The sequence below is a fragment of the Tursiops truncatus genome, chromosome 8 (assembly GCF_011762595.2).
Source record: "Tursiops truncatus isolate mTurTru1 chromosome 8, mTurTru1.mat.Y, whole genome shotgun sequence".
Classification (NCBI taxonomy): Eukaryota; Metazoa; Chordata; class Mammalia; order Artiodactyla; family Delphinidae; genus Tursiops; species Tursiops truncatus.
The window spans coordinates 100895163-100921568 of NC_047041.1; the positions used below are offsets into that span (position 1 = coordinate 100895163).

At 57.1% G+C, this 26406-nt stretch overlaps 2 protein-coding genes across 10 annotated transcripts; both read right to left on the reverse strand.

Moving 5' to 3' along the window:
- Positions 1-4768: 4768 nt before the first annotated feature.
- Positions 4769-18752, reverse strand: MAP4K2 (mitogen-activated protein kinase kinase kinase kinase 2). Of its 7 annotated transcripts, none has more exons than XM_033860978.2 (32): positions 18595-18751; positions 18414-18471; positions 18098-18188; positions 17947-18011; positions 17587-17642; positions 17221-17268; positions 17092-17134; positions 16620-16692; positions 16410-16541; positions 16272-16334; positions 15823-15904; positions 15624-15731; positions 15113-15191; positions 14895-14953; positions 14213-14256; positions 14091-14129; positions 13963-13996; positions 13731-13836; positions 13552-13640; positions 13439-13474; positions 13232-13316; positions 13058-13137; positions 12911-12971; positions 12705-12822; positions 9050-9108; positions 8867-8970; positions 8603-8780; positions 7725-7793; positions 7515-7601; positions 7198-7268; positions 7044-7099; positions 4769-6940 (listed from the first exon to the last, which is right to left on the reverse strand). In XM_033860978.2, the coding sequence occupies exons 1-32, from the start codon at positions 18688-18690 to the stop codon at positions 6853-6855; spliced, it is 2457 nt and encodes an 818-aa protein (XP_033716869.1). In that variant the 5' UTR covers positions 18691-18751; the 3' UTR covers positions 4769-6852. The 7 variants fall into 7 exon arrangements, with proteins under 7 accessions (XP_033716869.1, XP_033716868.1, XP_033716870.1 ...); XM_033860977.2 differs by having other exon boundaries at positions 13433-13474; XM_033860979.2 differs by lacking the exon at positions 17587-17642 and having other exon boundaries at positions 13433-13474; positions 17066-17134.
- A 402-nt stretch (positions 18753-19154) lies between these two features.
- On the reverse strand, positions 19155-25428 carry MEN1 (menin 1). Of its 3 annotated transcripts, none has more exons than XM_033860984.2 (10): positions 25302-25428; positions 24449-24909; positions 23265-23473; positions 22966-23094; positions 22639-22679; positions 22476-22563; positions 21778-21914; positions 21217-21352; positions 20601-20765; positions 19155-20379 (listed from the first exon to the last, which is right to left on the reverse strand). In XM_033860984.2, coding segments are annotated over exons 1-10 (1851 nt in total). In that variant the 5' UTR covers positions 25304-25428; the 3' UTR covers positions 19155-19896. The 3 variants fall into 3 exon arrangements, with proteins under 3 accessions (XP_033716875.1, XP_033716876.1, XP_033716877.1); XM_033860985.2 differs by having other exon boundaries at positions 25290-25390; XM_033860986.2 differs by lacking the exon at positions 25302-25428 and adding an exon at positions 25199-25278.
- Positions 25429-26406: the final 978 nt, after the last annotated feature.

The window sequence follows — 26406 nt, forward strand, 5'->3', positions numbered from 1 at the left end:
AGTTAATCCACCAGGTTGGTGAACATATTAATGTAACAGGAGGGTGATGCATCCTGACTCCACGGGTCAGGGTGAAGCTTCTGGGCTCAGGACTCTTCCAGACCTTGCCACCCAACGCATGTCTTCATTTAGCTGTTCATTTAAAAGTAGCCTTTAAAATAAATTGGTAATCATAATTATTGCACTTTCCTGAGTTCTGTGTGTCATTCTAGCAAATCATTGAACCTGAAGGGGGCTGTGGGAACCCCCGAATTTGTAGCCAAGTTGGACAGAGATGTGGGTAGCCTGGTGACCCGGGACTTGTGATTGAACTCCTTAACTTGTGGGGTCTTCCCCAACTCAGGTAATTCATGTCAGAAGTGAATTGCAGGGGACTTCCCTGGTGGTCCAGTGGTTAAGAATCCGCCTTCCACTGCAGGGGACCTGGGTTCGATCCCTGGTCAGGGAACTAAGATCTCCACGTGCAGCAGGACAACTAAGCCCACGCACTGCAACTACTGAGCCCCCAGCCAAAACTAAGACCTGACGCAGCCAAAAATAAATTAAAAAAATTTTTTTAAAGAATTGAATTGTAGGACGGTTGGTATCAGAGAATTGGTGTCAGAACATAAAGAGCAAGAAGTTTCAGGATTTCCCTGGTGGTCCAGTGGTTAAGACTCTGCCCTTCCACTGCTGGGGACAATGGTTTGATCCCTGGTTGGGGAAGTAAGATCCTGCATGCCGCAGAGTGCAGCCAAAAAAAAAAAAAAAAAAAGGTTTTGACCCCTACTTACTAATCCCTGGCATTTTCTATCTTTTAACTCTAATCTGATAGTTGAGAAACCCCAGGCCCCTGGCAAGATCAGGAGGTAGCATCATGCAGCTAGCTGAGCCTAGAGGGAGCAAATCCATGGCTGTTCACCACAACCAACCCCCCTCCACCCTGCATCCAGCCTTTGGAGAGCCCTGTAGATGATTCCATTGCCCGAATTAGGAATAATAATATCTACGATGGAGTGAGCACACATGATGCACCAAGTACTTTTCATAACTTTTTTCCTCTGGAAAACCATGTTTATTTACAACTCCCAGTTAAAAGTAATTTGAACAAGGTGGGGGGATGGGTATTGGAATTTGTGAGTTAGCTACAGATTAGAAATAAAAGCAAAGTAGTTATGTACAAATCACATATCTGGTAAAGGACTTTTATCCAGGGTCCCAAAACTCAACAATAATAAACAACTCCTGGGCTTCCCTGGTGGCACAGTGGTTAAGAATCCGCCTGCCAATGCAGGGGACACAGGTTCAAGCCCTGGTCTGGGAAGATCCCACATGCCGCAGAGCAACTAAGCCTGTGTAGCAACAGCTACTGAACCTGTGCGCTAGAGCCCCCGAGCCACAACTACTGAGCCCGGGTGCCATACCTACTGAAACCCGCACACCTGGAGCCTGTGCTCTGCAACAAGAGAAGCCACCGCAATGAAAAGCCCACACACGCTGCAACTAGAGAAAGCCCGCACGCAGCAACGAAGACCCAACACAGCCAAAAATAAATAAATAAAATAATTTTTTAAAAAAGAAAAGAAACAACTTGTGTGGTGATGGAAGTGTCAACTAGTTGTAATCATTTCACAGTATATATGTGAATCAAATCATCACACTGTATACCTTAAACTTACATGTTTTATGTCAATTATATCTCAATAAAGCTGAAAAAAAACCTATTTTTTAAAAGCAAAAGATGTTTTTTTAAATTTATTTTTGGCTACATTGGATCTTTGTTGTTGCACGGCTTTCTGTAGTTGCGTCGGGGCGGGGCGGGGGGGCTGCGGTCCGCAGGCTTCTCAATGCAGTAACTTCTCTTGTTGCGGAGCATGGGCTCTAGGCACACGGGCTTCAATAGTTGTGGCACGCAGGCTCAGTAGTTGTGGCTCGCGGGCTCTAGAGCACAGGCTCAGTAGTTGTGGCACACGGGCTTAGTTGCTCCGCAGCATGTGGGATCTTCCCGGACCAGGGCTTGAACCTGTGTCCCCTGTGTTGGCAGGCGGATTTTAACCACTGTGCCACCAGGGAAGTCCCAAAGCAAAAGATTTGAATCCACACTTTACCAAAGAACTCACTTTATTGTGCTTTGCTTTACTGCACTTCGCAGATTGTGTTTACAGATTGAAGGTTTGTGGCAACAGTGTCAAGCCCGTCTGTTGGTGCCATTTTCCCAACAACATTCGCTCCCTTTGTGTGTATCTGTCACATTTTGGCAGTTCTCACAATATTTCAAACGCTCAACCAGGAAAAAGATACAACTCACTGAAGGATCAGATGATGGTTAGCAATTTTATTTAACAATAAGGTATTTTTTAATTAAGGTATGTATATTTATTAAAGACATAATGCTATCACACACTTAATAGACTATGGTATAGTGTAAACATAACTTTCATATGCACTGGAAAACCAAAAAATTCACGGGATTCCCTTTATTGTGGTGGCCTGGAACAGAACCTGCAGTATGTCTGAGGTGTACCTGTAGATGGTAAATAAGCACAGGAAAAGATGCTTAACATCATTAGTCATGAAGGAAATACAAATTAAAACCACTATGAGATACCACTACATATGTGTTTGAGTGGCTAAAATTAAACAAGACTGACAATACCAAGTGTTAGCAAGGACTTGGAGGAGCTAGAACTCAACTACCCTGCTGGTGGGAATGCAAAATGGTACAACCACTTTGGAACACAGCTTGGTAGTTTCTTAAAAAGTGAGAGCTTCCCTGGTGGTGCAGTGGTTGAGAGTCTGCCTGCCGATGCAGGGGAAACGGGTTCATGCCCTGGTCCGGGAAGATCCCACATGCCGTGGAGCAGCTGGGCCCGTGAGCCATGGCTGCTGAGCCTGTATCTCCGGAGCCTGTACTCTGCAACGGGAGAGGCCCGTGTACCGCAAAAAAAAATAATAAATATATAAAAAATTTTTTAAAAAGTGAAATAAGGTTTAAAATAATAATTTTTTTAAATTAGAATTAAACAAAAGAGAAAAAAATGAAACAACACCTACCATATGACCCAGCCCTTCCACTAGAAAGCATTTACTCAAGAGGAATGAAAGTATATATCCACACAAAGACACGTACATGAATGTTCATAGCAACTTTATTTGTAATAAATAGTCCAAAACAGGAAACAGCCAAATGTGTATCAACAGGCAACTAGCTAAACAAATGGTGGTACATCCATATGATGGAATACTACTTGGCAATAAAAGGAATGACCATTAATACATGCAACAACATGGATGAATCTCAAAATAATGATGCTTAGTGAAAGATGCCAAATAAGGAGTACGTACAATATGATTCTATTTATATAAATTCTGAAAAATTCAAATTCATCTATAGTGACAGAAAACGGATCAGTGGTTACTTCGGGATGGGGAGGCAAGGAGGAACAGGAGGCCCTGATTACAAAGAGGAAGAAGCTTTGCAGGTGATGGAAATGTTTCTCTCGATTGCAATAATGGTTTCACTGGTGTGTATGTGTGAAAGTCATCAAATAGTACATTTTTAATAGATGCAGTTCATTGTGTGCCAATTATACCTCAGTAAAGCTGTTTTAAAAGAAGCAACAGAAGAAGGCAGCTAGAGGGACCTGCCCATAGCTTGTCACTGGAACATTTTCATTATCTCCACTTGATTTTATCATCTGGGAAAGGATTATGTTGCCTGTTTGATTTTGTTTTTTAAGCCATTACAGAGTTTTTTTAAGTGGTTACTTTAAAATATCTAAACTTACGTTTTCTTACTTTTTTTTTTTGGCTGTGCGGCGTGGCATGGGGGATCTTAGTTCCCAGATCAGGGAGCGAACCAGTGCCCCCTGCAGTGGAAGCACAGAGTCCTATCCACTGAGCCACCAGGGAATTCCCTCACATAGTATTTGATACATACAAAAGGGTGTGTGGAACCTTATGTGCATTAGGAACTGAGCTATAAATCGAATACTCATGAACCCACCACACAGCCTGAGAAGCAAGATATTACCAACACCTTTGCAAATTCCTGGGATCCTTCCTTACCCCATTCCCACTCCCCTCACAGGGGCCATCATGTGAATTTTGTGCTGTTTCTTCCCCTGATCTCCTAAGTGTTTTATCACACGTGCTTAAATCACCAAACAATAGATGGTTTAGTTTTGCTTATTTTTGCTATCATACTGTGTGTCATTTTATGCAATTTGCTGTTTTCACTCAGCATTACATCTCTATGATTCATCTGTGTCATTGCATTATGTGTACTACAATACTTCCAATCCTCCCTATACCCTGCAGATAGACTTAGGACATGGTCTACCTGGGGAAAACACAGCTCAGCAAACTCATCCAGTCCGGGGGCCCAACTCTAGGGCCTCCTCTTCACAATATCACGCTCATTCCTTCACTCAGAAAGCATGACTGAGGGCCTTCTGTGCACCAGGCAGTGACCAGGCACTGGACATACCACTGTGAGCACGGCCGATGCCCTGCTGTCTTGAAGCACACATTCTGGTTGTCACCTCTCACCTTGACCCTCACTTGACTCGGCTATGGGCCAGCTACCCGAACATTCTGGGGTGCCCTAGCCTCTTCTGCTGACCCACGGGATGGCTTACAGAGGCTGATCTGACCCATCCCAGAGGCTTCTGCCCAGGGAGGGCAGTGTGACAGTAGTTGTCACAAGGACAAAGACAGCCAGCTCTGACCCAGCAAGGCCACTTCCGGGAATTAATCCTACGGGACACTTGAATACCTACACAGTGGCAATGGCATAAGAGTATTTATTGCTGCATCATTTGTAATAGCAAACTAGTAGAAACAACTGAAATTTCCATCAATAGGGATCTAACGACAGTTAATTCACATTAGTTATGGGAAACCCATACAGTGGAATACCAGCTATAAAAGAACAAAGTGGGAGGCACGGATCATGGAAAGCTTTTAAGGACAGATTTTTTTTTTTTTTTTGGCCACTCACTCAGCTTGCGGGATCTTAGTATCCCGAGTAGGGATCGAACCCGGGCCCTCGGCAGTGAAAGCACGGAGTCCTAACCCCTGGACCGCCGGGGAATTCCCTCCAGGACAGATCTTAAAGGGCAAGATTAGAACAGTGTGTGGAATATATTACCGTGTATGTAAGAAACGGAAGACTAAAGCATACCATTACTTCTTAAATATGCGTAAGTACTTCCAGAAGGTTTATAAGTAACTGGGACCTGAATAGGAGACTTCTCATTGTATTTACTTTGTATTTTTTTAAAAATTGTGTACCTATGGCCAAGGGCTACCTATTAAAAAACATACAGATAAAATAACAATTTTGGTCTTTCAGTGCATATTCCCTGGCCTCTTGGCCTTTCTTTGGCTGGTGGCCAGACTCTGCTGGCAGCAAATATTTTATCAGGGGCCCCTGCTTTTCCCAGGCACCCCTGCTTTGGCACATTACATTCTGACACCCCCCAACCCTCCTTTAGAGTGTTGGGGCAACCTGCCACAAGGTGGCACTGTCTGCTGCCTGCTGCTCTGTGGGCTGAAAGTCCTCTCCAGGTACCTGGGGTCAAGGGTCAGGGGTCTCTGTCCACGGAGCAGCCTGGTCAGTGCTTGGGGCCACAGGGGGCTCCCTGGTCTGGGGGTGTGGAGCCCGCTAAGAGGGAAATGTAGGAGAATGACGATGCAAAGCACAAGGCCAGCAACAGGTGGATGAATGTGCCCTCGAGATGCAGGCTCCAGCAAGGGCAGCTCCCCTCACTGGGGGCGGGTCCACATCTTGGTAGGGGCCCCTCTGGGAGCCCAGGGATGGGCACTGAAGAGACCCTCTGGGAATTCTTGCTAAATGGACACAGGCTGATCTTCCCAGAGTCTAGCTTGGTGAGCACACCCATGTTCAGTAATCCTGGCCTGACAGAGCAACTGATATCCAGGCAGCAGGTGGGAGGCCGGGAGGCAGCCCCAGGACTGGGTGGGGGATACAGGTCAGGGCAGGCTGTCTCCAAAGGCTGCAGCCTCCCTGGCGCTGGGTGGAGCAGCCCTTGGCGGGCCTCTCCTGGGCCCTTCCATAGGCTACCTGGTGAGATCTCATATGGGACAGGGGTGCTCGGACGAGTCCCTTGTTTAGTGCCTCCCCTGGCCCCATCTGCATGACTCCTTGGCCACAAAAGAGACCTCACACTGCAAGGCTGAGGGCTCATCCTGAGCAAGGGAGCCCAGGAAGACACAGAGACCCTGAGATGCCACGGAGGGCCATGGCCTCCCCCTCACCTCTGCCTGGCTCCCCATGAGAGCCACCAGAACACTGGTGGCCTCCCTTCCATGTTATATCCACAGCACCTGGTGCCACAGAAAGAAAGAAAGGTGTCCTGGAGGGAGAGGTAGAGGGAGATGAGGCAGGTGGGCTCAGCTCCCCCCAAACCAGAGGGACCAGTGGAATAAAATCAAACCAGCTTTAATACCAATATAGTCTCTCTTTTAAATACCATGTTCCCCAGGACAGAGCACAGGGGCAGGCTCTTGGCAGGAAGAGTGGAAAGGAAATGTGGAACCGAATGGAATGGATAGCCCCGGGCCTGCCCCCAACCAGCCCAGGGCCCCTGCCAGGGGGCACTGGGGACTGGCTGCCCGCCGGGGAGGGGGAGGTGACAGCAGCTTCCTCTGGTCCAGTTATTGCAGAGGTGTGGGGTAGGCACCCTTACCCTCCCCAGCCCCCAAACTCTTCTCAGGATTTCTGCCCTTCAGACCAGCAGAGCCGAGGCCTGGGCTCCTCTGATCTGGGAGGGGCCCCTCTGCCTAAAAGAACTGCTGCTAAGGCCTGGAGTGGGCGGGGGATGCCCCCGGCCAGGCCGGCCCACTGGCTCAGTAACTGCTCTGATGGCCTGTGAGAATGTAGAGGTTGCTGTGAGCCCCCGGCTTGTCGGTAGGAATGCTCTCAAGGATGATGTCTCTGGAGGGGAGAGAACCGGAGGTGAGCAAGGTGGGAAGACACTTGGGCACCTCCACCTGGCCTGGAGAGCGTTTGAAGGGGAGGCCGGGGCACTGTGTCCTACCTGTGGGCCCCAAGCACTCGGAAGATCCTTGTCTCGTCTGTGATCTCCTGGGTCACCTGGGAAGAAAAGGGGGACTGAGGCTGCCCCAGAGGTCCTCTCCTAAAAGGTGGGGACACCTGGGTGGGGAGCCACCAGGGTCCTGAGTGTCACTCACCTCATTAGTGTCCAGGCTGCGGCCTTGCATCCCATGGCTCCAGAAGGCCAGCACACTGTCCTGCAGACACACTAGGAGCGGCCAGGCGGCCATCAGCCCTGCACCTGCCCTGGGGACACTGGCTCCCCCAGCTACACCCTGGGCCCAGGTCTGGACCACAGAGGACCTCACGGACTGGGCCGCAGGTGACCAACATGGCTCTCAAGAGGGGCTGGGGGACCTGCCTCCTTGTCCTGCTGCCAGCCCCAGGCCCCGGGGCCACATCATGTGCTCCAGGCCAGGGATACTCCCACCCCCACCTCTGTCTGCTCACTTACCCACAGTCTCAATGGGGAAGTCAAAGGTCAGCACAGGCGCCAGTGTCACCGTGGGCTCGCCCAGCAGGTTGACGATCCTCACGCAGCCTATACAGGGGGCGGGCTGGTGGGCGGGGCGGGGCGGGGTGGCCCCCTTCTGGGGAGACAGACCCACCTGGCCTCCCTCACCACCCCCTTCTAGCCCCCAGCCCTGATACCAGGAACACTCACGGTCAAAGCAGACTAGGACTGTGTCCCTGTCCACCTGGATCACCTGCTGGGCTGAGCCCGGAAGCCCCTCTGCAGGCAGAGAAGGGAGACACAGCCTGGCTGAGCCACCAGCCCCGCTCTGGCCCCAAGAGGAAGAGCTGGGGGTGTGCATCAGCCGGCTTTCCCCACAGTGCATTGCGCAATAGCTGGGTGGGGTCACGATGCCCAGTCTCACTGCACAGCAGGGGAACTGATGCTTGGCAGCAAAGTGACCCATCACAAGCGGCAGGGCTGAGGCCCAGGGAGGCTTTGGGGGGCAGAGGCTCTGGAGCCAGGAGAGCCAGGCTTCATGACCCAGTCACTGTGTGACCTCGAATCTCTGGGCCTCAGTTTCTTCATCTGTAACCCAGGCACGACGATGCCTACCTTGCAGGGCCATTGTGGGGATCAAGAGTAAAATCCCATGAGACTCCTGGCTGGGGGTCTGGGCTACCGCAAGGACTTGGTCCAGGGCACCTTCCCCCTTCTTTACCCACTGCCACTCACTATGCTCCCCTGAGCTGTCCCAACACCCAGTGTCCTTCCTTGCTCAGAATGGAGGCCTCTGGCACCTGCCTTCCCCAGCTTGGCTCTGTCCCTGCAGCCCCTGCAGGGTTGGTCAGGTTTTCTTAGCTGCTGAGCTGAAGAGAAGCTTGGAGCTTCGGGTCCCCAAGGTCTCCGTGGAGCCATAAGCTGTGAGGAACTTCCCCCTCTCCCTTCCCTCCCCCTCCCTCCCCCTTCCCTCCCCCTTCCCTCCCCCTCCCTCCCCCTCCCCTCCCCCTCTCCCCCTCTCTCTCTCTATATATATATCACACGCACATGCACACACTCACACACAGCAGCCTGGCCCTCCAGCTCACCGGGTGGGAGGAGGATGTCCGGCGTCAGGCCAGCCTCCAGCGGCAGGACATGGAACAGGACGCGGCAGCCAGGCCCCTCGGGGCCCTCAGCCCCCACGCACACCTGCGGTAGCTCCTTCCCATCCAGCACCAGCGGCTCCAGCATCCTTGCTGGGCTGGGCAAGGGGCTGGAGAAGTTCTGGGGGCAGCAGGGGCGCTCAGGTCTACATTTCTCCTCCCAGAAACCCTGCCACCCGCCCGGGGGTCCCCCCACGGGCACTGCACCTTTAGCAGCAGGAATTTCTGCAGCGGCTCATACCACTGCAGCAGAAGCAGACTGGTGGGCAGCGCGGCCAGCAGGAAGGTGCTGCCTGTGTGCGGATTCCGCACTGCGAGAGAGGGGGTGGTGGGGCCGGGGCTGTGCCCACCTGCGCCCCCCCGGCCCCGCCCACCACACCCAGCTCTTACCCACGCGACACTGCAGGCAGCCTTTGGTGTCAGGAATCTTGGTGGACAGGGCAAAGCGCCTGTGGGGTGGCAACCAGGGCAGGCGTCACGGGTGCCACCCTGGGCAAGGCCCCCTGCAGAGCCCTAAGGGGACGGTACTAACACCTTCCCCGCCTCACAGGTGGCAGAGGCTCAGAGAGGTCAAGCCCCTGGCCCAAGTATCCGAGAAGCCACGAAACTGAATCGCGCAGGATGTGACGCAGTGCTTGTGGCTCCAGCACCCGCTATACAGCCTGGAGCGTGTACATCCAGTCCAGGGGTTTGGATCACAGAGTTACCTCTCACCGTGCGACTTGGGGCAAGGCACTGAACCTCTCCGGGCCTCAACTGCTTCACCTGCTTCACCTGCAGCTTCACCAGCAGTACCCTCAGGACTTGACCTCTCCGGGCCTCAACTGCTTCACCTGCAGCCTGGGGATAACCGTGGTACCCCCCTCACAGGGTCGCAGTGAGGCCTAAATGAGTTAACTCAGGGGAGGAGCGTGCAGCAGAGCCTGCCACATCAGGTGCCCTCACAAAAGGCTAACTTTTCTCATCCCGTTATTATTACTTTCCCACCTATTTTCAGTCATCGAAAATACTTGTTAGGCAAAGGCAGGGTGTAAATAAAGAAATAACTGAAAAAAACGAGGGTGTGGGAGGACGGCAAGCTAATGCGGCCTCCAGCTCCTCCGGCGGCCAGAGCACTCAGGGCCGGTCCCCACCTGACACACTGCAAGTCACAGATGAGCAAGCCGGGCCGAGAACATGACGACTCCCCAGAAAACGGCAAACGCCCTGCCCTCTCCTGCTTCAGGGCAGGCTATTCCAGGGGGGGACCAGTGGGTGCCGAGGGAGAAGCGGGGTCCCTCCTTTGGTTACTGGCTGTCCCCCAAACCCTCAGGGGACCTTCCAAACCTGCTTCTTCCCTTGGGGAACAGGGCTACACGTCAGCAGCCCTGCCACCTCCTCCCACTGACCCAGCCCTGTCTGCACCCTCTGCTGGGATGTGGGCCCCGCCAAGGAAGCCAGCACCTCTGTCTCCGCCTCTGTCCTCACTCTCCTCTCTCCCCTTGTTCCTTCCACTCTCTTTCCCAGCTGGCCTTCAGATGGGACAGAGGCGGACATTTTTTGGTTTTTTTTTCCCAACAATTCGAGATCTCTGCTGTGATACTGTGATTTCCCAAACACACACCCAAAGCTGCCTGTGACTTGGGCCTGTAATGGGCCTGTTTCCTGCAGGTCCTGGGCCAAAGCAGAGGTTGGCTTTGGACTGAGGTCAGGAAGCCCCAAGGCCACGGGGCTCCCGATGTGCTCCTCAGGCGAGCCCGCTGAATCATGGCCCTGGGCCCCTCATCTCCCCTCGGCCCGGCCTCCCATGCCCTCCTCACCGGCTTCCACCACCCACCGGGTCATGACGATGTCTAAGCCCACAGCCCGCCTCCCCGCTCAGAACTCAGCGCCATCCCCCACCCCCCAGCCCCCGCCAAGGGCCGAGGCCCCACTTGCACATTTCAAACTCCATGTGACAACACTGAATTCTGCTCCACCCACAGCTGATGACAGCTCCATCCTTCCCATTGCCTAGGCCAAAAGCTTGGAGTCATCCTTGACTCCCCTTTCTCTTCCATCCACCAACTGTCCGGAAATCCTGTTGGTTCAGTTTTCAAAATAAAACTAGACTCTGACCGCTTTTCTACTCCTTCACGGCCTCCCTGGCCCAAGCCGCCATCATGTCCCACCTGATGGTGCCACAGCCTCCTGATGGGTCTCCGCATCCGCCCGCGTCCCCTCCAGTCTCCTCCCAGCTCAGCAGCCAGAGTGACCCGTGAAAACCTCAGTCATGCCGCTCCTCTGCAGCGGCCCTCAGGCTGCTCTGAGTCAGGGGCAAAGCCCTCACTGTGACTACAGAGCCCTCGGAGGCCAGCTCCCTCTCACTCCGTCCATCTGGACTCACTGGCCTCCTTGCTGTTCTTCATACAGGCAGAACGGCTCCAGCCCCCCAGATACCCTCAGGACTTGCTCCATCAACCCCTCCGAGTCTTTGCTCAAAAAGCACCTTCTCAGCGAGGTCTTTCCTGACCACCCTGCCCTTCTCCACGGGGCACTTTCCCCTCTGTGTCACCACTGCATAGACTCCTTCTCATGTCCGCTGTTGTCTGTCTCAACAGGAGGGTCTTGGGAATATAAGGGTCTCCAGTTCCCAAGTGTATCTCACGCCCAGGACACTGCCTGGCGCATACCGGGTGCTGAATGGCTGAATGAGGGACTCTACTGCTCTGTAAACGCACCACAGTCTGCTCTCTGGGGTCTCCCGGTCCCTCCCTTTCCCTCCAGCTCACTCTGATTAGTCCCCAAATCCTGTCAATCCCACTTCCTAAATATTGCTCGAGTCCATCTAGTTCTCACTGCCCTACACTGCCTTGGGTCACTACACCGGCCTCCCTTCCAGGCCCTCTCACCAGCCTCCCCCTCCATTCCTCCTTCCCACTGTCACCAGAGAGGCCAGCAGATGTTCCTGTTTCCATCTGCCCAGACAAGCCCCTCTCTCCTTCCCCCAGCTCCAAGAGAGGGCACGGGACGCAGGCCTGGGCCCTGGCTCCTCATGCCCTTCCACAGTGACTAGCCCAGGGGTAGGCATGAACCTAAGCTAGGCCAGTGAGAACTGGCCCTGGACTTTTGTGGGAATTACTTGGAAACAGAGGTTCCAGTTCCATTGGGTTGTTAGCTAGTGGAACGCTGGCCTGGACCTGCAGGCAGCCATCACTGGACAAGAAAGCCTGCGTGAGAATGAAGGTGACAAGAGGAAAACAGAGCCAGGAGATGCAGGAAGATGCCTGAGGATGCCATTTAAGCCTGGATCCAGCTGGACATGCAGCTGAGCCTACTCCTACACGAGCCGTTGTGCTTAAGCCGGTGAGTTGAATCACCTGCAACGGGAAAAATCCTGATTGACGTACAGAGGGATCCTTCTAAGATGCTCCGGGTCCGCTACCAGTCAGACAAAGCCCAGATCCTGGGCCTGGAGTCAACGGCAGGCCTCTGCCACCTGTGCAGCTTCCTCTTGGGCTGCTCCCCGTCCTCGCTCGGGCCAAACACCTTTTAACTCCCCCGATCGCCTAGGAGAATTCACACTTGTTCCTCCCACTGCTAGAAGGCTGTTCCCTAACTCATCTGCCTGGAAGACCCCCAACGCTCTGTCAACGCCGCGAGCTCGCCTGGCCTCTCTGAGGCCTCCCCACCCCTTCCAGCTCTCCCCCTGGCGCACCTCAGTCCCAGGAGCTGACTGTCAAGAACTCATTTGATTTGTCATCCCTAAGCCCAGCCTAAGACCTGCCGCATAGTAGGTACTCAGGAAACATTTGCCCCACAGCCTACCCACCGCAGCTCCCAGAGCTTGCCAGGTACATTCACATGCCCTGTCTCCTTCCCTCCCGACAGGTCTGGGTGCAGGGGCAGGGGAGGCTACCAACTATATTGACCTATGAGGAAACCGGGCCTCAGAGAGGCCAAGTGACGTGTCTAAGATCCCAACAGTCTCAGTACCAGGAAAGGCTGCATTCCAGCCCTGGCTCTGTCCCTTTGCCTCTCCCTCCTCCCTCATCCCCGCAGGGCCAGGCTCCCCAGGGTCCCTGACCTGGGGATGATGCGCTGAGTGAGGCGATTGGTGGGGATGGAGAGGGGGACCTGTTGCTGTAGCCGCCGCTGCTCAAACAAGCCTGGGAGGTCGTGGGCCCAGATGTGCGTGGATTTCCCTGCGGGGGGATGGGACAGAGGGGAGAGGGGCTCAGAGAGTGTTGGTGGGTGGGGCGCTGGCCCTGCCCCCGCCTGCCCCAACTGTACCTGAGAGTGACAGCAGCACGTTGTTCACGCAGTAAAGCCAGGCACAGCGGTGTGAAATCAGCTGGAGGCCACAGAGCCATAGATGGACAGGGGTCAGCACCCCAGACGCCCAAGGCCCTCGGCCCTCCCCCGCCAGCCGGGCCTCACCTTCTCCAGTGTATCCTCATGCAGTTCATGCAGGTTGAGGGTGTAGATGCCTTCCTCGGCCCCCACCACCAGGAACTGGTCTGCAGGTTTGGGTATGGAGTCAGAGGTCAGCCACGTCCCCTGGCCCAAGCTGGGGATTCCCAGGCTCCTGCTTCCTCCCTGCCCCTGGCCTACCCCGGGTGACAGGGTGAATCCAGGTGACAGCAGTGTGGATCCGCAGGGGGCAGCCATTGAAGACCTTGGAGAAGCAGGCACCCATCTGGAGAGGAGGCAAGAGGCTGATGAGGAAGCACCAGGTGGGGGGACGGGGCGGGGGGAGCCACAGGTGGTGAGGCAGAAGGCGGTGGGGAGGCGGAGCCATGCGCAAACGCTTACGTGCACCTTGGGGGTCGGGGGGAGCCCACGGCAGGATGACCTCTGGGAGGGAAGAAAGGAGTCAGGGCCACACCCCCAGCCTCCCATCTCCCCGACCCCCCCCTACAGCACCGCCTCACCTCATGATCTTCCCGGTGCTTCACGGTGGCCCAGGCAGTGGAGAGCAGCGGGGGGCTGTCAGGGCATGGGAGAGGTGCAGGTGCGGTTCCTGCAGGCACAGACCTGCCGTGAATTCCGGTCCTGGACCGCCCCCTGCCTCCAGGGGCCTGCCTCCTCGTCCCCGGAGCCTGGGGCTCACCTGGGAGGCTGGATTGAAGGTCCTCAGCCGGAGGCTCAGTGGGGGATGGCTCCAAGAACGGGGCCCTCTTGATGGTTCCTATGGTATCATCTGGGGAGTCCAGCTCCTGGCAGGAGGGTCAGCGGACCCAGCCCAGCTGTTAGCAGGTGACCCTGTAACCTACCCCCACCCCAACTGCCCCCGCTATCGCACTGCCCCCCATCCCCATCCCCCGCTCCCCTCCTCTCCGTACCTTGAGTTCCAAGGCTGGCCGGATGGTCAGGCTCCTGTCGGGGACAAATCAGAGGGAGATGAGGTGTGAGATGTGACTGGGTCCTGAGCCCAGCTGCCCCCCACCTCCTCCGGGCCCTGGCCCCTCACCTTTCCTCCAGGGCCTCCTGGACTGACTGCAGCAGGCTCCTGGGTAGAGAGGGGAAGGGATCAGAGGTCAGCCTTTCCTCCTGCCCCTCCCCCCCCACAGCTCCCCCACCCCCCTCACTCACGAGCTCAGCTCCTCCTTTCCCAGCAGCGTCCACTCCTCTTCCCACTGTGGGGAAACCGAGTCAGAAAGACCGGGAGGGAGGCAGAGAGACAGACAGGCAACGTAAGAGAGTGCTGGAGAGATTGTGGGAGAGAGAGATGGCAGACAGACAGACAGATGGAAAGTGAGATTGGTAACAAGCAGGAGAACTGTGAGAAAGACAACGAGAGGCCAAGAAAGTGTGAAAAAGGGCCAAACAGACAAACAAGGAGAGAGAAGGAGACAGAGAGACAGTGAGAGAAAAGGGCAGGGAGGGACTGAGATCGTGTGGGTGAGAAAGATGCTGATAAGTAGAGACAGCGAGAGAGCAGAGATGGTGAGTCAGCCAACCCAGCAGTCACAGCGACTGAGGCAGAGAAGAACGTGCCGAAGGGGGCGGGGGCGTCCTCAGACGAGTGACAGGCCCACGTTTTAGAAAGGCGTGGTCACCCTGCCACCCCCAGCCGACTGTCCAAAACAACCTGCCCCAGGAGGAGCCCCCAGGCTTCCGGGTCCCTGGGCGGACAGGCCTGCTTGGACAGCTCTCCCGGGCCGAGGGCCAGGCTGCTGCTGCTTCACGGCTCCTGAGTTTGAGGTGCTCGGTCACCCGCACAGCTCCCCAGCCCAGCCCTCTGCCCCACCCTGCCACACCGCCAGCCCCTCACCGGCTCATTCAGTGGGTCTGTTTCCTTCCTTCGTGGGGCACCAAACTTCACCTGGTGAACTGGAGGGCCCAGATCCAGGGGTTAGGGGGGCCAGAGCCTCAGGACTGACCCCTTAACTCACACCAGATCCACACGCACAGCCCCCCAATCCACACAGCCCCCCACCAAATCCACACACAGCCGCCAATCCACACAGCCCCCCACCAAAGCAGACTCACACTGGATCTCCGAGGGGGTCCTCTCGGCTGGGCCATGCTGCCCCCGGGAGTGAATGGTGTCGGGAAACATGTCGTAAGTCTACGAGAGAGCACAGACAGCAGGCACGTGTCCACGCTCACCTCACACCAGGTATTCCTCGAGCTGCTTAACACACACTGACGTGTCTGTTTTCACGAAAACACCCTGAGATTATCGCGAGATTAAATGGCACCCTCGTTTCACAGATGAGAAAACCAGCACAGAGAGGCCGGTAACTCGCCAAAGATCACAGAGAAAGCAGAAGATGGCTTAACTAGGGTCACAGTCACGCTGGGCCAAGGGCAAGAACCTATCACAGTGGGGCGACAAGGAGGCAAACCGGCTCAGGGAAGATTCCTAATGGGTGGGCTCGACCAGACTGAAGCTCCATGTGCTGGAAACACACAGGCTGAAGGGCCCTTGACTTCTGTCACCTCTGCATGCCTATGACCAGACCAGGCCAAAACCCAGTCCCCAGCGGCTCTCACTTACCTCCAGGTCACAGTCTTCTGGGGAGGGGGTTCCCAGGTGGGGGTCATTGGCCTTGTCCAACAGCTGTGTGAGGAGAGCCCGAGGCAACTGCTGGGTCGTGAAGGGGTGCTGGAGGATGGAGGGGGTGCAGGTTGGTCCCTGGCCTCCGGGTCCCTGCTTCTGAGCATCTAGCCCCCTGCCCCACCCCCCTACCTCCCACCTGCAGGAGCTTCTCTGCTGTTGGCCTCTTCTTGGGGTTCTTGGTCAAGGCAAGCTTGAGGAAGTGATGGAAATACTGGGTCCTAGTGGATACAAGAGACCCCACCCGCAGGCCCAGATTAGCCCTCAGGCAGGCCATCCTGCCACCACTCCTGAGGAGTCTGCTGGGCCTGCCCAGGAAGGAGCCAGCCTGAGACCAAGGGCAGCTGGCCTGAGCAACACTGCTATTGCAACACGGCAGCGCCTCCATCATCAACCATCTGCTCTTCTTCTTTGTCCACGCTGGTCCCCAGCCCAGAGGCAGGGCCCAGGCCTCTCCCGCGGATGGTCTGTGGAGGCCCAGAGAGGGCAGGGCCCTCGAGGTTGCACCCTGGGGGGTGGCAGAAGGCTCCTCTGCCCCCATGGGGCTGGGCTGAAAAGGGGGCCCCAGCAAGGGATGTGGGCCCTCACCAGCGAGTCTTGTCTCTCAGCTTTGGCGGCTGGAAGCTGCTCTTTGACATCAGCATCAAGGCCCTGTGGAGACCACAGGTCAGGGGTCGAGGGTCACAGGGCTCTTGGGGTCAGGCAAGGGGCAAGTATCCAGCTGACCTCATGGGGTGCAGGTGGAAGAGAGGGGGCTGCAGCTCGCCCAGCTCAATGGCGGTGATGCCCAGGGCCCAGATGTCACACAGCTCATTGTAGCCACCTTTGCGCTCCACGGCGGCCACCTCCGGGGCCATCCTAGAGGCGGGGTCACAGATGAGACGGCCGGGTGCCCCGCTGTGGCCCCCACCCCCTCAGCCAGAGGTGCAGCCTCACCAGTATGGAGTCCCAATGAAAGACCTCCTCTTCGCCACAGACGCCGTCAGCTCGCCTGACACCCCAAAGTCAGCTACAGGGAGAAAGAGCTGCTCTCACCCGACCTCTGGCTGCCACTCCCCACCCCCTTTCAGGGCTCAGGCTCAGGATGCACCTGGCAGGCTCAGAAAACAGGCAGCCCAGGTTCAGCCACAGCTGCCACAGGCACAAGGCAAAGCCAGGTGCCCTCCTGGGAGGGGTCAACCACCTTCTCTCCACGACCAAGTGCCCGGTCCCATGTTAGACTCCATACGGACCCAACCACATCCAACTTCTAGCAGGAAGGGAGAACTGCTCCACTTTCTAAATGGGGAAACTGAGGCTCAAGTGGTAAAATGACTTGCTCAAGGACAAGCTGCACTTGAAAGTAGGCTCTAAGACTCCAGGAGCTCCCATAGAACCCTCACCCTGATTGTGTCCCCAGGGTACTGACCCAGCTTGACATCTCCCTGGAGGGTGAGGAGAAGGTTGGCTCCCTGTGGGAATGGAGGAGAGAGAATCCCGTCTGGTGCCCCCGAGAGCCTCCTCCTCCCTCCCACGATGCCCTTGGCCAGACCCCTACCTTGATGTCTCTGTGGATCTTCCCCTGAGAATGCAAGTGGTGCAGCCCCTGGGGACGAAGAGGAGCCCCTGAGAGCAGCTACCCAGTATATCCCACCTCTCCTGAACCCCCTCTCAGGACTGGGGCCCCCCACCCAAGCTGCTTCCTCCTCCCCTCTCCCCAAACAGGAAATGACTGAGCCAAAAGGGAAATGGGCTGCTTCCGGCAACACGGCTGGGGCCCCTTCCCCGCAGGACCCACAGCCCCTCAGGCACCTTTGCCTGAGCACTCCACCCACCCCACCCCCCAACACACACACTGGCCAGCTGGGCTCCCTGCCCTGCTCCAGGGGACTGGGGGTGTGAGTAGCCCTATGGGCCCAGCTACCTTCAGTGCCTCTCGGCAGACATAGGCAATCTGCCGTTCCTCCAGGGGCCCGGTGGCTGAAATGGGAGGGGTAAGGGCTGGCAGGGGGGTCTGGGGGGATATGCTGACCCTCCCAGGATCCACCCTGTGTGGGGTAAGCAGCAGGCATTGCTGGTGAAAGGGGAGTTGGCCACATCCCCTCCCGACATAGGCTGGGATATACAGCCCAGAAAAGGACAGCATTTCTCTCAAGGTCACACAGCTAGTGAGAAGTGGAAAGGGGCCCAAATCCAGGGCCCCAGCTCTCCCCTCCGGCCCTGCGTTGCAGTGGGGATGGGAAGAAGGCTGTGACCCTCTGTGGCCTGGAGTCCTGGCCCTCACCGTGGTAAATCTCCTGCAGGGACCCCCCTCCGCAGAACTCCATGCAGATCCACAAGCGGTCATTCCTGGGGTGACACAGAGCTGGGGTGGGCACATGGTAGGGCCATATGGGGGCTGCCTGGGGGTAAGCAAGGGGATAAAGCAGCCTCACCTGAGGTAGCTGCCAATATAGGCCACCACATTGGGGTGGCGGCACTCACGCAGGATGGTGATTTCCTGCTGAAGGGAGCTGATGTCGTCTCCTGGGAAACACAGGGCATCATGAAGGGGGCCGCCTTAACTCAATGCCCCCATCTGCAGAATGGGCACAGAGTGCCTCCTCTCTCCAGGGCAGACAGGTGCCAGCGGACAGTACCTCCCGGGGCCTGCCTCTCAGGGGGTCTCGGAAATGTCAACTCTCACACCGCGCCCGCTCTGCGGCCCTCTGCCCTCCCTCCAGCGCTGAGGCCCTGGCTCCGGGCCCTCACCTGGGTCTAGCTTGACTATCTTGACCGCAGCCAGTTCGGACGTGACCGTGTCGCGGGCCTGCAGGGGCGGAGGGGGTGAAGCGAGATGAGGAGGGGCGGGGCTGGGGGCCGGATCCCGCAGCAGGGCGCGGAGCGCGTACCCTCCTCTCCTCTCTCCCGTCCGTCCCGCCGCCCGGCGCACCTTGTAGACGTCGCCATAGGTCCCGGCCCCCACGCGCTGCAGCAGCTCGAAGCGGTCCCGCGGATCCTGCAGCGACACATCCTGCAGCAGCGCCATGGCCCGGCGCCGGGCGGGCGCGAGCTGCGGAGCCGGCGCGGGGCGGCGCGGGGCGGGGCGGGGCGGGGCGGGGTGGGACCGCCGAGGCGGGCGCCGGTGGCTCAGAGGCCGCGGGGGCGGGGCCGGGGCCCGGGGCGGGGCCAGGCCGGGGATGCCCCGCCGCCCGGCCGAGAGGAGGCGCCAGCGGGACCGGCCCTCGGCAGCTAGGGAAAGTCCCGAGCCCGGGAGGAGCTGATGGTGCCGAGGCTCTTCTGCCGGCCACCAGTTCCTCGCGCTCTACAGGTGGGGAGCCCGAAACCCGGAGGGCCGGAAGGCAGAGGAAAGAGGGGGAGCTCCACTCCCAAATTCCCAGATGAAACACGGACAAGTACTTTTTTTTTTTTTTTTTTTACAAAATGTATTCATCTTCCTTGGAACTGAAAAATAAATCTATGTACAAAACAGGAAGCGATCAGGCTCCCCTCACCCACTCGCAAACCCCTGCAGATTTCCTCCAGAGTCCCCCGAGACGGGATGGACCCCGGGGAGGTTCCCAGAGGGTCGGAAGAGAGGTCTGCTCTGATCTGGGGCCAGTTTGGTCAGGAAGCGGGTGGGGCTCAGGATTCGCACACGCCGGGAGCGGAGTTTCGTGTCCCGGCCTCGCGACAGAGAAGGAAGCTAGGATTTCCAAGTTCTGGAAGCGTTACTTAAGTTCTTTGCGGTAGGGGGCTTGGATTCCCAAGGAATGGAATTTTGAAGGGCGGAAATGTACTCCTAGGGGCTGAGCGGGGTCCTTGGTTCCCGGGCTGTGGGTGGGACCTGTGCTCCTAGGGTTTAGGGTGAAACAGCCCTATGGGCTGGAAGCAACCCTGAGCCAACACTGGTCAGGCCGAAGGTTAGAGCCTCGGTTCTGAGATGGAGCCTGAGCTTCCCGTAGTTGGACCTTTAAAGATGGGTGAAGGACTCAGGGTAAGGTTTCAATTGGCCGGCTGGGATTCTGGGGGATGGGCTCTATATTCCAGTGACTGGGCGGAGCCCTCGGTTCGGGCGCTGGGTGGAGTCTACTCTGGGAACCTGCAGCCTGAGTTCCGGGTAGGGGTGGGGCCTGGAGGCGGGGCCTAGGCCCCTAGGCCAGGGGCGGAGCCTGGGCTCGCTAGGGGGCTGGGGTGGAACCTAATCCTGATTGAGGGCGGGCTCCGAGTGGGCCGCTACTGAGACCCGGGTACTTCAGAGGCCCTTGCGCTGCCGCTTGAGGAATGAGAGAGTGTAGTCACTAGGTGGAGACACCTTCTGCTTCTTCATCTGCACTTGTGACTGAGCCGTGAGCTGCAGCTTGATGGCGCTCGAATTGATCTTGGTGGCCACCAGCAGCTCCTTCATGCCCTTCATCTTCTCGCTCTGAAAAGTGAGCACCGGACCCTCCGGTGGCGGCGAGGCGGCGGGCGCCAGCGCTGCAGCCGCGCTGCCGCCTTCAGGGCCGCGGGCAGTGCTCGGGACGGTGCCTGGGGGCTTCCGGGGAGGTCCTGGCACCGCACCCTGGCCCGCGCCTGGGCCCTTGTCCAGCGCCGGCTTCTTAGGCGGCGGAGGCTCCTCAGGCTTGGATTCCCGCCGCGGGCCCCGCCGCCGGCCTTCTCGGGCTTCCTCGCCCCAAGGCTCTTCTGCCTCGGCCGCCTCTGCCTCTCGGCTCACTATGCGTACCTTCTGCCGCACCTGGGCCGCATGGGTGGGGGGGGGGGCAAGCGGAGGAAGAGGTTGCAGGCCAGTGGGTCGAACCCCAAGACCCGGCCAAGACCATCCTGTCGTGGAGCCTCGGTCTCACCCGCACCCAAATGGGATGGACAGATCCCCTTCAGGGCTACAAAGGTTCTGACTCTGCTGTAGCTGCTGTCACCACCTGTCCTCCCCAGCCACCCTGCACAGCTGTCCCTCACCTGTCCCTCAAAACGGCCCAGGGACTGCACAAGGAAGGTGGCCCAGCCCACGTGCAGCACGGGCGTGGGACTGCCCTCTTCCCATTTGCAGATGCCGTCGTAGAATCGCAGCAGGTGGGCGAAACACTCTGGGTCCTGGAGGGCAGAACCCTGGCTCTGGGTGCCCTGGAAAAGGGGGAAAGGAGGACACAGTTCAGACCCCATTACTCACCCCTCATCAGAGGGCACAGGCCAGACCTCTCGCCTAGACAAAGAGCCCTGGCTCTGGCAGACGTGAGCATAGGTGGAGAAAATTCTTAGAACCGCCTTCCTTTTATAAAACCAGTCCTTAGCCAGGACTTGGAAGGAGGGAGGGACCATCCCTTACCTCCGTCTCACCCCCTCAGCTGAATGAGTGACCCTGACAGAGAAAGAGAGGGGCTTCCACCCCATTTACCTCAACTCCTCAAACCCAAGCCCAGGCCCTCAGCTACTGCATAAGAGAACACAGCTGTCTGCCTGAACTGGGCCACCTGTCTCGTGCCATCCCCAGTCCCATGCAGCAGTCCCACGTCCTGTGACTGGGAGCCCTGCTCAGGTGGGAAGGCGTACACAGGCTGGAGGTCCAGCCCTTCACCTGGGTCTGCTCCCCTGGCCGCTCCTCGCCGGCCTCCAACAGGCTGGCAGCCTCTTTCAGCAGGTTGGGGATGACATCATTGGCTACTTCAAAGAACTCCTTGTAGATCTCCTCGTCTTCACGGCAGTAGTTGTAGCTGTGAGAGCAGCAGGGCACTGTGGGGTCTCGGCTATGGCGGTTACCCCCAGGGACCTGGCAGGGGATGGAGCCCTGGTTTCTTTTCCGGGGTCATCCAGGGACTGAGTGAACAGTTGGGGTCCTCACTCGAAAATGGTGGTGTCTGTGTCAGCCCAGAGCAAGAGTGAGGAGGGGGATGGGGAATGCAGATTCCACTGCTGGATGACAGTGGTTAGAAATTAGGAGGAAAGGGTGGGGAAGGAAAGGCGTGAAGCTCTCATTAGGGGTCCCTACCTCTTGGGTGATGGTGGCCTTGGCTGCCTAGTGACTGGATGGAGAGGTGATAGGGCTTGGGACCCAGGCCTCCCTCCTGGACGAGGGTGGTTGGAAATTGGGTGGAAGGGGAAGAAAGGCCAGGCTGGGGCCCCGTGGGGGGATCCTCACTCCTGGATGACAGTAGCCGTGTCGGCCCAGGCCTGCAGGGCTTCACGCACGTTGCGGTTGCGACAATGGTAGCCAGCCAGGTACATGTAGGGGTAGATGTGCTCATCCCGGTAGTAGGTCTTGGCTGAGGCAATGCCCTGGGGATAGAGCAGAGGGGCCTCAGGGAGGCAGCTCCCAGCCGCCCCAGGTGGCACAAATGTCCCATTGGATCACACCCAGGAGGGGCAATAGGAAGATTCCAGAGAGTCTCATCTCCCACGTGACCTTACCCCGGGCCATCCTCTCTACCAGGTGCTCCTCCCTGGGTCTGTAGGTCTGCACTGGGCTGGTCTTCCAAGCCCAGCCCAGTGTCCCTCCTACCCCCAGCCCCACCAAGTTAACACCCCCTGCCTCAGTGCTCTCACAGTGTTTGACCTCTACTATACTCCAAGAAGGACAATGATAGGCAGTAGAAAAGGCAGGGCGGAGGGGACAAATCCAGGACCTACCACCCCCAGGCAGGGAACCCAGAACACTCCTCAGACAGCCCTGACCGCCCTGAATACGCACACCGTAAATACAAAACGAGGACTGGATGGGCGGTACCCCCAATACACACAAAGTTCTTCTCGCCTCACCTGCCCCCTCCCAGTCCCAGATAAAAGGGAACCCCAGCCATCGTTGCACCTCCCTTCTGTACCCTCCTGAGATGTCCCCACCTTGTGGTAGAGGGTGAGTGGGTCCGGCCGGCCAGGGGTAGGCTCCAGCTCCTCCAGATCTGCCAGGTTCCCCAGCGCCATAGGGTACCTGGGAAAGGCTCATGAGTCCAGGCTGCCCCCCAGCCCACCCTGAGGCCCAGCCTGGCCACTTCCCTCTACTGACCTTTCCAGATGTCCCAGGTCATAGAGCAGCCAGAGCAGCTTCTAGGGACCAAAGGAGAGAAGTGTGAGCTGGCAGGAGAGAGGGGGGTCCTCAGCCTACCACGCAGATGGGGGTCCAGCACCAGTAGGGACCTCCCACCAGGTGGGAAAAGCCAGAATTCAGAACTAGCCCCTTATTGAAGTCAAAGCGCTTTCACGTCTCAATTCTCCCCTCCCAAGAGCCCCAGGAAAGTCCAGGCCAGGAATGATTCACCCACATTACAGAAGGGCGAGCTGAAGCTCAGGAAAGGAAAGCGCCCTGGCCCAGGGTCCCACAGGCACCCCTCACCTGCTGCAGCTGCAGCAGCTCCAGGGAGTCAGTGTGCAGGTCAATGGAAGGGTTGATGGCGCACACCATAAATGCCACCTCCATCTTGCGGTCACAGCGCATGTATGATCCTTTCAGGTACAGCCAGCTCTTGGGAGAGGACAAGACCAGATGTCTCACGATGGCCTACCTGTGCCTGCTCTAGGGAATGACAGCCAGGAAGAGGGCCCTCCCCTTCCTGACATATGTAGGTGGTGATAGGAAGAGGGCAGAGCTCCTTGGGTGGCTTGGGCTAGGAGAGTATGGGGGGGATGCAATACCCGCTCAGCCACACCCGCGTTGACTGTCTGGCCTCTGCGGTCCTCGTTGCCCTTGCCATGCCAGGTGACCTCAGCTGTTTGTTCTCCATTGGGCCCAAACACTACCCAGGCATGGTCCTCAGACAAGGCCAGGTGGACATCCCGGAGACCCAGGGCCTGGCAGGCCCCCACCACGGCAAAGGCCACACCAGAGCTGTCCAGTTTGGTGCCTGTGGAAGGGAAAGTAATGAAAGAGGGTCCTCTGAGCTCTGGCCTGGGGGAAGGGACCAGGTAGTGATGGGCCATGCACCCTCCCACACTCACCTCCAAGCCTGTGCTCAAACCTCAGGCACTCCTGCCCGTCTTCCCTCTATCCCTTTCCTCCTACGTGTTCAGAAACTCTCCTTCCCCCTTTACGTTCCCCATCCTCAACAGGAGACCTTGGATCTTTTGTAGTTCCACCCAGCTTTTGACCCTGTCTCTTCTCTTTCTCTGCAACTGTATTATGTATTTCTGCTAGAATTTCCTCGTTTTATTGTACCTATTAGGTTATAACCAGGGACGGCAAAAACAGGACACTGGCCAACACTCCTTTTACACACCCACTGGCAGACACTCCCCATTTCTCTCTGTATTCTTTTCTTGCTAAACTCAGAAGCAGCCTCAGATTCCTTCTCAATATGGCACTCCAGGACCTGACTGCCAGTCAACTGGGCTTGGACCAAAGAGGAAAGCTCTTTGCAAGCCCTGAGTCTTCAGTTTCTTCAGGTGAAGCCCTGGTCTGTTCACTTTCAAAACGTGTTCATAGACGTTTCATGGAATTGGCTCAAATGCAGCCCGATTTTGGCTCCTCACTCCCTAAATCTGCTGCTGCCCTCCATGCCTCAGGCTGGGCTGCAGGACTCCTGTAGCTGCTCAATGGCAGGGAGGGGGGTTCTGAGAGGGCAGAGGGTGGGCTAATGGATTTGGAGTCATGTGACTGGGGTCCAATCCCAGCCTTGCCATTCTGTGTGACTTGAGAAGATCACTGTCCCTCTCTGGGCTTCAGTTTCCCTAGCTGCAAAGGGGGACATAACACTTGCCCCACCTCACAAGGCTTACAGGTCTCAAAAGGGCTCTGTAAACCACACAGTGTTGTGAAGAGGTGGGCCAAGGTTCACACGTGAGACAGGATTCTCGCCCCTTGCCACCTGTCGGGCTCCAACCTGTGATGAAGCTGAAGAGGGACTGGATGTGGGCCCGATCCTTGAAGTAGGAGCGGCTGAGGCTGTTCCAGATGACATCGGAGACCTTCTTTACCAGTTCGCGGCTGGAGACGCCCCCCTCTCGCGGGTAGAGAGACAGGTCGACGGCGCCGCGGATCTGGGCGGTGAAGCGGGCATAGAGCGCGGCGATGATGGACAGGTCGGCCACGGGGAAGTAGGTGAGGCCGCCAGGAGGGTCGGGCGCAGGGCTGGGCTGAAAAGTGAGCTCGGGCACGTTGGTGGGGATGACGCGGTTGACAGCTAGGAAGTGCTCCACGAAGCCCAGTACCAAGGATAGGAGCACCAGGTCCGGCTCCTCTCGGCCCAGCTCGGCAGCGAACAGGCGCACCACGTCGTCTATGGAGCGCAGCGGGAACAGCGTCTTCTGGGCGGCCTTCAGCCCCATGGCGGCGGGCCTCGGCCTGCGGGCGAGCGTGCGGAGGGAGGGTCGGGGGGGCACGGCCCAGGAGCCCCCCTCCCAGGCTCGACTAGCTTTCTACACCCCCCCACACAGACACAATCCCTTGCTTCCCCGCCCCTTCACGCTCCGCTCATCTGCTCCGCCTCTTTCGTCGAAGAGACCCCTCAGCCGAGGCTGCGGGGCCTTCTTGTCCCCCACAACCCCAGGAGCCCCGGCCCCGATGGGGGTGCGCCCCTAGGACCCCACTGAGAACTCCCAATGGCCGCCCCGCCCCCTCTCTGCGCCCATACCCCCAGGGCCCTAGAGTCCGCGCGGAAGGCGCTCCTAGGCCAGGCCCCCCAAGTCCCAAGGAGAGTGCTGGCCTCGGTCCCCCGCGCCCACCTCCGCGCTTACATCCCACACAAGGCACAGCAGCGCCCGCCGCCTGGAGCCTGCTGGGAAATGGAGTTCCGCCCCCTCGGGCCGCACCGCCTGCCGGGAAGTGGAGTCCGGGGCCCGCCCCTGTCCTTGCCAAGTCTTGAAATGGTGGCTGGGCCGGCCAGTCCGCGATGGCTTATGGGAGTGGTAGTCCCGCTGCTCTGGGCGCGGCAGAACCCAGAGGTAGGTGAGGAGAGGAGGCAGCGCCACCTTCCTGAGGTCCTCAGGGATTGGTCATTCCATTTCACGCCTACCCAGGTAGGCTGAGGAACCGCAGTGCATTCTGGGAGTTGTAGTCCGGAGAGTGAGCAGGCATCCTCAGCACTCGCTGAGCTTCTGTACGTCATCACGTGTCGTCAAGATGTGATGAAAACGGGTACTTTTAAACGCTGCTGGAGCACTGTAAACGTGTTCAGCCACTGTAGTTGGATATTTATTGGTATCCATTAACACGTAAATGTGCCTACTCTATGTCTAGTTTTCTGTCCGTGAGAAAATCTAACACGTGTGCAAAGAGGAACATCTAAAGAACCATTGTAGTTATTTGTATACAAGAATTTGTATACAAGAAGAGTAAAGTAGCTCTATGCATCCTAAAATGGATCTTCAGGGCAAATTGTTGAGGGGAAAAAGCTACAGAGCGATATGTATGATAGGGTAGTATTTATTTACCATTTTAAAACTTCAAAACAATACTAAATTTCTACAGAATCATTCATTCACTTACTCATTTAACAAACAGATTTTTGGTGCCTATAATGGGCCAAGCACTCAGTCCCAGGCACTGGCTATGTAGCAGTGAATAAAACAGATTAAATTCCTGCCCTACTTCACCTCTGTGGGTTTTTTCCAGAAAAACCCATAAGTCTAGCCTATTCATGAGAAAACATCCAGCAAACCCAAACTGAGGGACTTTCAGACTGGTCGTACCTGACAGTTCCCCTCAAAAGTGTCAAGGTCATGAAAGACAAGGAAAGACTGAGAAACTGTTGCAGCTTAGAAGGCACTAAGGAGACAGGACCACTAAATGCAGCGTGGTGTTCTGGATTGAATCCTGGACCAGAAAAAAAGGACATTAGTG